This window comes from Myotis nattereri (genome assembly GCF_964212035.1).
Source record: "Myotis nattereri genome assembly, chromosome: 9".
In the NCBI taxonomy this organism is placed as follows: Eukaryota; Metazoa; Chordata; class Mammalia; order Chiroptera; family Vespertilionidae; genus Myotis; species Myotis nattereri.
Window position 1 is genome coordinate 39,630,370 of NC_138084.1, and position 12,192 is coordinate 39,642,561.

Genomic DNA, 12,192 nt, shown 5'->3' on the forward strand with positions numbered 1-12,192 from the left:
CTCACTACATTTATTGGCAGTCTCACCAGACTTTTTGAGTGTCTTACTAAATTTATCAGCCATTTCTAGAAAGTTCTTGAAAAACCTTAAAAGTGTGGTTTTGAACTCTATATCCAGTAGTTTGCTTTCCTCCATTTCTGTCATTTGTGTCCTGTTTCTTTGTCTCCACATTTTTTATGCTTCCCTGTGTTGATAGAGTGGCTTTCTGTGCTAGGTGTCCTATAGGGCCCAGTGGCTCAGCCTCCCCAATTACCTGAGGTGGACACTCTTGGTGCACAGTCTTGTTGTAGTTAAGCCTTGCTTGTTGTAGGTATCACTGGGAGGAATTGACCTCCAGGCCAACTGGCTGTGAGAATCAGCTGTGCCTGCAGTGGGAGAACTTCTGTGCTGGAAACACCCTTCCGGGGCAAGACTTGCTTCAGTGGGGCTTTGGTGCTCACTGAGTCTGCCCCCTGAGTGTGTCCTTTATGGATCTGAGGAGCTGCAATCTGAATGGTTCCACTCTGACCACTGGGCACACTGGCTCCTGGATCTCTAAGGAGGTGCTAATCTAGCTTCTGCCTGAGGCTACCCAGCAGGAGCTCAGCTGTGAAGCAATGCAAGTTGCTGTGGGGCCTTGGGCCAGCTGCAAGTTTGTTAGGTAATTTTTAGATTGCAAAGGGCCAGGCCTTTCATATGCAAAAGCTGGCACAGTGCTTGGATGGTGCAGGGGTCCCAGGGGATCAACAGGGCAGAGCAAGCAGCTATGGCTATCCTCAGAGGCCCCACTTCTCAGTGTCCCAGCAATCGCTGCAAGCACCTCCAAGAGAAAGCTGCCCTCGAGTTCCGACCGATGCCAGACAGTCCAGTTTCTCCTGTATGAGTCTGGGTCCCCAAAGACTCGCCCGGAACTGGAGCTAAGAGCTTGAGACTCCCTACCAATTGAAAAAGGCAACTGTGTCCTCAGCCGCCAGCCCTCTCCGTGTGCGCCTCCATACCTCTGTACTTTACTTCTGCACCGCAGCTCCTCTGAGTCTCGGTATGCTTTTCTCTTTCCTTATAGATGTAGAATTTCCACTTAGCCAGCCTTCCTGTGGTTCTGGATGATGTCCGTTCTGTCTTTTAGTTGTATTCTTGAAGTGGTTGTGCTAAGCAGCAATCTCCGGTGTTTACCTATGCCGCCATCTTGGTTTTCCTAGCCTCTGATATTTTAGAGTGCAACTGTTCTCTAGGTTGATTCTTATTGAACCTATGTAAATGTATTGCCATTTAAAAGTAAAAATATTTGATAAAAGTTTCTGAATTTGGGAGAGTGAGTTAGGCAGGGAGAATAAGATATCACTTAAAGGCTTCAGCTTCCAGGCTGCCTGTGGAGCATGTCTTCGAAGAACAGAAAACCATCCAAGCGGAGCTCCGACCCGGGTTCACCCCCGCCCTCCACGGCTCGCTCTCTGGCCTCGGCTGCTTGTCCCGAAGCCGCCTTCACAGCGGTGACTGGGACCCTGGTGGTGATCAACCTAGAAAAGGATGACAAAGTTTCTAAAAAGTTCCAGAATTCCCTTGTTCAACTCGGACTTGGCACTATGAAATCTGCAAATATAATTATTGGTGGACGAGTGCTGCTTACCAGTTTACATGGAAAACAAGAGTGACAAAAATGTGGATATTAATGAAGAACAATTGGCTGATTGTCTTCTGAGAAAACTAGATGGCAAGATTGTTTTACCAGGCAACTTTCTATACATTACATTCTATCTACGACCATGCATGTTGCAAGTGTTTGTGAGTGAAAGGTGCAGATGGCATGATACTGAGGCGGCTTCAGAGTGACTCTGATACTGATGCTCAGGGAATGTCCCCAAAACGGTCCAGCATAGGAGCCAGTAGCCTTGATATGTCCTTACAGTTAAGCCAGTTGGATCTGGAAGAGCCTCGGGTCCCACCATCAAGCAGTACTCCCTGCAAACCAGTAGGTGACAGAAAGATAAATAAAACTGGTGACAGTTTGTCAAATGTCACACAGAGTCCTGGTGGCAGCAGTGGGCTTGGGCCAGAGGAAGTTACAGGTCTTGAATGTAGCTTTGCGTCTGCCAGAGGAGGAAATGAGTACCTTATCAATGAAGAGAGATTCCTAAAGCCAGCCAATCTGGGAGCAAAGTGCAACACTGATACTTTCTATTTCACTTCTTCAACAACGAGAGTCAATTTTACAAATATTGGTACAAATTCAAAAGAGCAAGACAACCAGTTCAAAGTAACTTACGACCTGATAGGAGGCTTAAATGGTCAGCTGAAAGCAATTAGAGAAATAATTGAACATCCTCTCAAGCAGCTTGAACCATCCAAGAGTTACGGAATTCCTCCCTCTAGAGGAGTGTTACTGTATGGCCCTCCAGGTGCTGGAAAGACAATGATTGCCAGGGCTGTTGCTAATGAAGTTGGAGCCTATGTCTCTGTAATAAATGGTCCTGAAATTATAAGCAAATTCTATGGGGAAACTGAAGCAAGGTTACATCAGACATTTGCTGAAGCCACTCTGCGGCGTCCATCCATTATTTTTATTGATGAGCTGGATGCATTTTGCCCAAAAAGAGAAGGGGCTCAGAATGAAGTGGAAAAAAGAGTTGTAGCTTCACTGCTAACACTGATGGATGGTATTGGTTCAGAAGGAAGTGAAGGACAGGTATTAGTTATTGGGGCCACAAATCCTCCTCATGCTTTGGATGCTGCACTCTGCCGATCTGGACGATTTGGTAAAGAGATTGAGATTGGAGTTCCTAATGCTCAGGACCGGCTAGATATACTTCGGAAACGGCTTCGAAAGGTACCGCAGGTACTCACGGAAGCCGAGCTGCTACAGTTAGCAAACAATGCACATGGATACGCTGGAGCAGACTTGAAAGCCTTGTGTAGTGAATCAGGCCTCAATGCCTTCCGGAGAGTCCTGAAGAAACAGCCTAACCTCCCTGACAGCAAGGTGGCTGCATTGGTGAAGATTACTCTGAATGATTTCTTGCAGGGAATGAATGACATCAGGCCCAGTGCCACGAGGGAGGTTGCAGTTGATGTCCCAAGTGTATCCTGGTCAGATAGAGGAGGACCGGAAAATATCAAACTGAAATTGAAACAGGCTGTGGAATCACCCTTGAAACATCCGGAGTCTTTCACCCAAATGGGTATTCAGCCGCCTAAAGGAGATCTTCTGTATGGGCCACCTGGTTGCTCTAAAACGATTGCAAAGGCTTTGGCCAATGAAAGTGGACTGAATTTTCTAGCAATAAAGGGGCCTGAATTAATGAATAAATATGTTGGTGAATCTGAAAGAGCTGTTAGAGAGATCTTCCGCAAAGCAAGAGCGGTGGCTCCTTCCATTATTTTCTTTGATGAACTGGATGCCTTAGCAGTTGAAAGCGGCAGTTCTTCAGGTGCTGGGAATGTAGCTGACCGTGTTTTGGCTCAGCTCCTTACGGAAATGGATGGCATTGAACAGTTAAAGGATGTGACTGTTTTGGCAGCTACTAACCGCCCAGATAGGATAGACAAGGCTTTGATGCATCCTGGAAGAATCGATAGAATCATCTATGTGCTGTTACCAGATGCAGCAACAAGGAAGGAAATATTTAACCTGCAGTTTCACTCGATGCCAATCAGTCAGGATGTTGATCTGAATGAACTCATCTTCCAAACGGACACATATTCTGGAGCAGAGGTCATTGCCGTCTGTGAAGAGGCCACCCTTCTGGCACTAGGAGAAGACATTGAAGCCAAATCCATCAGGAAAAAACATTTCACTCAAGCCTTGAGCACTGTGACACCCAGAATTCCCGAGTCACTGAGACATTTCTATGAAGATTATCAAGACAAGAATGGGCCCTAACCGGTTTGGTTCAGTGGATAGAGCGTCAGCCTGCGGACTGAAGGGTCCCAGGTTCGATTCCAGTCAAGGGCATGTACCTTGGTTGCAGGCACATCCCCAGTAGGAGGTGTGCAGGAGGTAGCTGATCAATGTTTCTCTCCCATCGATGTTTCTAACGCTCTATCCCTCTCCCTTACTCTCTGCAAAAAATCAATAAAATATATTTAAAAAAAGATATCACTTAAAAATTTTCCATTTCAGTGCACAAAACCAGAATCTAATAAATTGTTGTTATAGATAACCTAATAAGAGAAAGGGCTTCCGTATATGTCCAGGAAATAGAAAATTAAAACAACATCAACAATATTCCAAATAGCCACAATCATCTCATGAGTTCATTCAGTCCTATGTAATCAATTCTTGTTCTGCTGGACCTTGGATTAGCAGAATCATGAACATGAACTCATTGGTGTCTTGACTCAAAAGTGTTTTGGAAATACACTTTTTCCGTGGACTCTGCCCACTGAAAGTTGTTTAAGCGACATCAGAAACCTGTACCAAGATCTAGTCTTCGAAGTGTCAATAGTTTGAAGGACCAGGTACAGTCTTTTTCCATGGGCTCTGAGACTATGCTTCGTTGTGAAGATGTGAATTCTGGCTTGTAGCTGAATGCAGAGCCTTCAAGGGAACATTGAGTAATACGAAAACTATCTGTAGGTGCTAAAGACTTAAAATGACTGGTAATAACTGAAGAGGGTTCATAACAAGAATGATACAACTGACAAGAAAAGTTGGTGGTTTCTGTGTAATGTAAAGGAAAGCTAACACAAATCAGTCTTTAGACACAATGTCAATATGGATAATGATTAAGGATATTTTCAAAGATGGTGAATATTACATCTGGTTTATAATAATAAATGAACATACTTTTTACAGAGAAAAATTAAGATATATAAAATTCCTGTTATACTATATATATATATACACATATATACACATATATATACACATATATACACATATATATACACATATATATATACACATATATATACACATATATATGTGTGTGTGTGTGTGTGTGTGTGTGTGTATATATATATATATATATATATATATATATATATCTCCTATATAATAAAGAGCTAATATGCAAATAGTCATCATGCCCTCACACCATCACATCATAACGGCTCAGACACTCAACACTGGGGAGAAAGGAATGGGAACCAGCCAGGCACAAATGAGCTTGCAAGAGAGGAATGGGGACCAGCCAGGTTGTGGCCCCAGGAGAGGGACAAGCCACCCGCCCTGCGGTCCTGGGTGCCAGTGCCTGCGGCTATGGCCTTGGAGTGGACAAGACACCCACCCCGTGGTCCTGGGTGTCTGCAGCTGGCCTGGGCAAAGCCGGCTCAGGTCCTGGGTGCCTGTGGCCAGCCAGAGGGAGAGAAGTCCAGGTCCTGGGTGCCTGTGACCAGCTGGAGGAGGGAATCCTGGGTCCTGGGTGCGGGGTGAGGCAGAGGTGTTTAAGGGCAATCAGGCCAACAGGGGAGCAGTTAGGGGTTATCAGGAAGGCAGGCAGAGGTGGTTAGGGGCAATCAGGCAGCCAGGCAGGTTAGCAGGTAGGAGCCAGTGGTTCCAGATTGCAAGAGGCAGTCGGACATCTCCGACGGGTCCCGGATTGGAGAGGGTGCAGGCAGGCTGAGGGACACCCCCTCCCATGCACGAATTTCACACACTGGGCCTCTAGTCTACAATAATAAAAAGATAATATGCTAATTAGACCAAACATCCTTCCAAGTATTATTCTGGATGTCCTTCCTGATGAAGCCGGGGCTGGAGCAAAGCAGCCCGGGTCCTGGATGCCTGCCAGTGGCGACCAGAGTGAAGCTTGGGTCCCAGGTGCTGGAGGGAAGCCAGTGCCGGCAGCCCGGGGAAGGAAGGCCTACTCTTGTACAAATTTTCATGCATCGGGCCTCTAATATATATACACATACACTTCAGGGAGGCAAAAATGAAAAGTTGTCAGGAGATTTGAACACTTAAGATAAGATCATGGGTTCCTAAGACACAGTAGTTGGCTCCATTTGAAAGTGACAATAGGACATCTAAAAATAAGCATGAACTGTAACATGATTGTAAAGAACCTTAGCTCGTTCATAAGTGAGACTGTTTTGTTTGCTTTTTAAAAATAATCAAGAACATAATAAAGCTAACATAAAACATAGAAAATTATTCTGGTAAGAAAATTTTTGCAATCGAGAACAAACTTTTCATATTATAGGTGAAGGCAAATAAACAGTAAACCAAGGAAACTAGGCCATCAAAAATTGAGCAAACTTTGTTAAGATTTTAACACATTTCATAGTTTTCCCTCTGGTTTTTTAAACCACGGCAAATAAAAGTAGAACGGTGGCTTGTCAAGGTCTGGGGTGAGGGTAGGGGGATGGAGCTATTGTTTATAAAAGTCAGCTCCCCTGGCTCTGAGAGCACTCTTTCCCTTTCCAGAGAAGACTGCATTTCCTGGGCTGAGCTGAAACCCCCAAAATGCCTCCCAGAGCAGAGTGGGACAGACCAGCACAGGGCAAAGCAGAGTGGGATGGAGCAGAGCAGAGCTGACCAGTGAGGAGCTGAGCAGAGCTGTTTAGCTAGAGAGGCCTGGCCCCAGGGCCGCCTCATAGCTGTGCTGTTTTCACACCTCTGCCCTTACCCCCCCACTGTCCTCATCCATAGATGTATGCTTTTGGTCGCCAGGTCAAAGGTCATACACATGGAAAATGTAGCTATTTCCATCCGCAACATGTCCCGGTGCTTGGAAAGGTCTCTCACGACTTGTTCACGCTCTACTCAGAAAGGGTGCAGAGCCACATAACAGCTTTTTAAAAATAATGTATCCTCTTATGTTTAAAATGAGGATTTTGCTACCAAGACTGAGGAGAAAGCAACACTACAGCTGTTCTCGCCCCTCTCGCCCTTCGGGTGATAGTTGTGCATGGGGCGTCAACGAAGCCATCTGGGCGGCTCGCAGGGTCCCCCTGGCTTCCCAGGGGCCGTCGCAGCCTCGCAGGGGCTGTCGCAGCCTCGCAGGGACCATCGCAGCCTCACACAGCCTTGCATGGGACGTCGCAGCCTCACAGGGGGCATCACAACCTTGCATGGGCCGTCCCAGCCTCGCAGGGGCCGTCGCAGCCTCACGCAGCCTCACAGGGGGCACCACATCCCACATTGGGGGTGAAGGTGCGAGACAGAAGCTCCTCTTGCTGTCTCTCCTGCTCCCTTGTGTATCACCGATGCTGGAAGTTTCTGAGAGCAGTCTGCAGGTGCTGGACATCATACTTTAACTGGTCAACACGAAGTTTGGCATTCTGTCTTTTGTTGAGAGGCTCCTTGCTGGACAAAATCTCCAGGCATTCTAGCTGGCTGAATATCTGGTATGCTTGCTTGGATTTCATTTTCTACTAAGTGCACAGACTGCTTGTCTGCCATCTCCCGACATCCCATGTGAGACTGGATCTGGTGGACCTGCTTGTGTGTTTGCTGGTACAGCGGTTCCATGTCGCCAGCCCAGCCGGGTCGGCTCTGGCTTCCTCCGAACCTGAGTCTGCTTCTTGAGTGTGTCCCTTATGAATGTGAGGAGTTGAAATCTGCAGTTTGTTGGGTTAGGCTGCAAAAGCGCAGGTGGTTCCTTTTGTGCCACTGGCACAGCTTGGGTGGGGATGTAAATTGAGTAGGGCAGGGTCTCAGAGAATCACCAGGGCGGAGCAAACAGCAATGGTTGTCGTCAGCGTCTCTGCGACTCCTTGCCTCTCCACGACTCCGCGTCTCCGTGTCCCCGAGTGCCGTGCCCCCACAGCAACAATGATCTCTGTGAGCAGCTCTGCGAGAAAGCCACCCTCGCTCTCCGACCTGCTGCAAGACAGTCCAGCCTCTCCCCGTAGGGGTCTGGGACCTCAGAATCCTGCCCCAAACAAGTTCAGTGGATTAGAGAGCTTGTATCCCCTTCCAATTGAAAAAAAAAACACGCGCATCCAGTTGCAGCCTGCCTGGCGCACGCCTCCGTACCTGTTCTTGGTGCCTCTGCACCTCCTACTCAGTCTCAATGCGCTTCTTTCTTTCCTTCCAGTTATAGAGCTTCCACTGGGCCAGCTTTCCCATGGTTCTGGATGATAGCTGTTTTGTCTTATAGTTGGTAGTTTCAATGTTGTTGTGGGAGGCAGCATGAACAGGTCTATACCTTATGCCACCATCTTGGTTCTCCACCTCAAAAACTTTTAAAAGGCTATTTTCAAAAGTGGAAAAAGGCCTGATTCTCATACACATGTATTAACGATTTTATTTAACACATTAAAGAAGGAACTGATGAGTTGTTATACCAGTTGAAGGAGAATCCAAAGAACAGGCACCTTTATGGATCAGAAATATTGAAAGGCATGAGCAAACGGAGCCAAACTTTTTTTTGGGGGGGGGGGCTGGGTGAGGTGGGGTGGGAGCAGAGATGTTTTGCATTGCTTTATCTACAACTTGGGAGTTGTAAAATAGCTCCAATAGACTCAGCAGTTAATGGGAAGGATGTACTATAAACAATGCAGAGGGTTACTGAAGCTCAATTTCCCCCCCTACATAAGGTGATATTGATGCCACTCCCTATGCTAGAAAGATATGGTCCTACTGGACCTGCCTGTAATTCAATGCCTCCCAGGCCCCAACTAGGGTGGGGATTACTCTCGGATTATGTTTATAACCCTTCTCCAAGCCCAACCACCCCACAGCTTTCATCCAATCAGACCACCTAACATCCACAATATCACCAGCCAGACCATATACAATGGAAAAACAACGAAAAACCTTCTCCCATGTTTCTGAAATCCTGATGTGAAAAGCTCAAACCTAAAACAACAACAATACACACACACACACACACACACACAACCCCCACACCAAACATTAAAAAACAACAACTTGAATTTGTTTAAAATCTCCCTGACGTTAGTTTCCAATGTAAAAAGAAAATACCCACAAAGCTAAAAGCATTTGTCTTAAACTGCTTTCAACGAGGAAAATAGCAGGCTTCCCTACTTCTCTATAAAAATTCTTTTTGACTCAGTATCATGGTGACTTGCCAAGTCTCATTTCTAAATGGTTAAAAAAGAAAATAAAAAAGGAACTCTTACAAAAATATACTATGGCAACAGACTGTTCATAAGGAAAAAAAGGCAGCCAGTCCCTCATAAACCTAAAATAGTGTTTGAAAGGGGAGAGATACTTTCTTCTCCTCTGAGGGTTTTAAAATGAACCTTCATGGGTGCACAGTGGAGCTAAAAAGCACAACATGATGTCAAAATGGGCTCTCTCTGTCCCGGATGCAGCTGAGGCCCAGAAGCAGAGAGAAAATAGTAGGAGGCGCCCTAACCGGTTTGGCTCAGTGGATAGAACCTTGGCTTGTGGACTGAGGGGTCCCAGGTTCGATTCTGGTCAAGGGCACGTACCTTGGTTGTGGGCACATCCCCAGTAGGGGGTGTGCAGGAAGCAGCTGATTGATGTTTCTCTCTCATCGATGTTTCTAATTCTCTACCCCTCTTCCTTCCTCTCTGTAAAAAACCAATAAAGTGTATATTAAAAAAAAAAAAATAGTAGGAGGCAAGTCCTTCCTGCAAGGTGGATTCTGAGACCACCTGTGGGGACCAGCTGAATCAAGTTTTGTGACCCTGAGAGGAACTCTCAGTCCTCAACCCCATAAGGTTTGGGGTTGAAGAACTTGAAAAGAGAGACTTTGGAAAAAATAGTGGAAGCATTGTGGCGTTTCCCCTCCCACCTCCTCTCCCTTAGGGAGGCTGAGCTCCTCCTCCCCTGAAATCTTTAGAGAAGGGGCTTTGAAAGACCAGTTGGAAACAGAATCCTTTAAAACTGAGAGGCCTAAAGTGGGCATTTGACCCTTACCGGAGAAGATGAAAGGCAAAAGGCAGTGGCAGGAGTCGGTGGTGCATAAACCAGTGAATGCAGAAGAGCATAGCATGTTCCTAGTGGACCAGATGGGGAGGGGAGAAAATGAGCATGAGGGTTGTTTTCCTAGGTGGGCTTCCTGCTAGACTAGAGGCCGGTGGGCAGAAGGGGTTTGGAATTAAATGCGGAAGCCAGCAGAGATGTTGAAGCCTAATTTTTCAGTGGAGCCATCTCTCAGGAACCCACAAAAGTGCCCCGTAACAGGAGGACTTGTAGTGAACACCCACCAAGACCTTGGAACAGCACCACCAGGTGCTACAGTTCCCCTAAAAAAAGACCTTTCCTCCTCTAGTTCTTCTCTCCTCCCACCATTACTCCAAGCCCTGTAGGACCCTCACCGTAGAGGGAGGTAGAAGCTTTAGGTGGGAAAACAAGCCAGCTATGCCATACCCACCCCCTTTAGCCCCCACCTCACTCCCCTTACCCAGGCTTCCAGTCCAAATCAGCCTGAGCTAGGGAAAGAGAGACAGGAGAAACTGCCTTAACCAAAGTTCAGTTTTAACTATTACATGGCACTGGATATTTCAATGACTGAAATGAGACATTTATGACTAAACTTGACTGGGGAGTTTTTAACTTTTCTGAGTGTCAGGAAAAGCTATAAAAACCCACCTGAGCCCAGCCGGTGTAGTGCAGTGGTTGAGCATCAACCTATGAACCAGGAGGTCACGATTGGATTCTGAGTCAGGGCATATGCTTGGGTTGCAGGCTTGATCCCAGTAGGGGGGATGCAGGAGGCAGCCAATCAATGATTCTCATTATTGATGTTTCTATCTCTCTCCCCCTCCTTTTCTTTCTGAAATCAATTATATATATAAACACCCACCTGGGATTTCATTCAGGGGCAAGGAAAACTAGTCCCTAAGCGGAAGCAGAAGGAGAAAAGTGAAGTTGCTTGATGAGCACATCCTTTTAATATATGGCTGAACAAGTTTGCTCCAAAGAACACAGCCTCTTTTGCAACCTCTAGTAAGCCAGTCACTGCCCCCACAAAATGGTTCAACAGGACCTTAGAAATTCCATTCCCAGGATAGCCTTCCCAGAAAAAGACCCTGAGGCTCTGAGAGACTGGTCAACCACGGAGGATACAACAGCCAAGCAGGACAATAATAGCAAGATTTCCTGCTTTTTTGAGGGTTTTCTAGCATTGGTTCCAGATTTTGAATAGTCGTCTCTGGGATTCATCAAACTGTTTATCAGAGGAAGAAAAAAATATCAGCGCTGACTCATTTAGCTAGTCAAACCATGGAGAAATCGAACCATACAGCAGATGCAATGAGTTCTAAAAACTTACCCACATGGCAGTTCTTTATACTTTGTGAGACTTGCGTCTCAGGAATCATGCCAAAGAACCTTTGGGTGAAATCTAGAGACTCTGCACATTGGAGTGGCAAGGGGACACTAACAGGAGTCCTTTCAACCTCTCTGCTGAGAGCAGTAATGCCCTCAAATCAATCTCTGATTCAGGTTAAGGGCAGCGGAGAGAATTATCTTCAAGGGCCATGTACATGTATAACTGAATGCAAGCTGTGCTGGTAATTTCTAAGCACAGTGAATGTGTGCGCCTGCCAACAAAGTAGATGCATTATATTCATCTCCCCCCCCCCATAATTATTCAGATATAATTGAATATTAAAATACATTGAAATATTTTAAAATATATCTGACGTTATAAGTGCAGATGATTTCCACATTCCTTCGAAATCTGCCATTTATACTGGGTTAGGTTGTTTTTTTAATGATTAGGGATTCTACAGTCAACAGAACCTCTGTAGAACTACTGGAGCGGGCACACTGGAGAACTACATGAGATGTTACTGGTGATTCCCAGCAATAAAATTCTGGTGAGGGGAGATTACGGGGTAAAAGGTAGAGAAGTAGGTGATGGCTAAAGCATCACACGTGTGCCCCCTAAGAGCCTGCACCCATGGAGGGAGTCATGGCAGGCTGTGTCAGCCAGAGGAGCAAGGAGACTACAAGGATGTGTAAATAATGAAGGCCTGCAACTTGAGCACTAATGAGATTGTCCCTAAGTGCACTGTTAATAAAGCTACTGTAATCATCATAACCTATGTCTTTCCACACGAACAACTGAAACCTACTTTACCCTGAATCTAAAGAATCATATTGTTTAGGGGAAGAGAAGCCCAAAACTATATTACTAACAACTGCCCCAGGTAATTCTTATCATGACAGAGATTCAGAAAACAATGCTGACTGCAGTTTAGGTCAGGGAATTATCAGGTCCACCCTAAGCTAGATGCTTGTTCACTACCCCATCCCCCAGCTGAACAGGTGTTATTGCAATAGGACCTGCTTCTGAAGCCTTTAGCAGTTTAAAAAGGGAAGAATGAAAT

General features: G+C 46.0%; 1 protein-coding gene across 1 annotated transcript; it reads left to right on the top strand.

Annotated features, from left to right (window-relative positions):
* Positions 1–1,355: 1,355 nt before the first annotated feature.
* LOC308525435 (ATPase family gene 2 protein homolog A-like) lies at positions 1,356–3,856 on the top strand (the record flags this gene model as incomplete). Its single annotated transcript, XM_081100256.1, is given in 3 exon segments — positions 1,356–1,627; positions 1,629–1,764; positions 1,766–3,856. Coding segments are annotated over 3 exon segments (2,499 nt in total).
* Between the last annotated feature and the right edge of the window lie 8,336 nt (positions 3,857–12,192).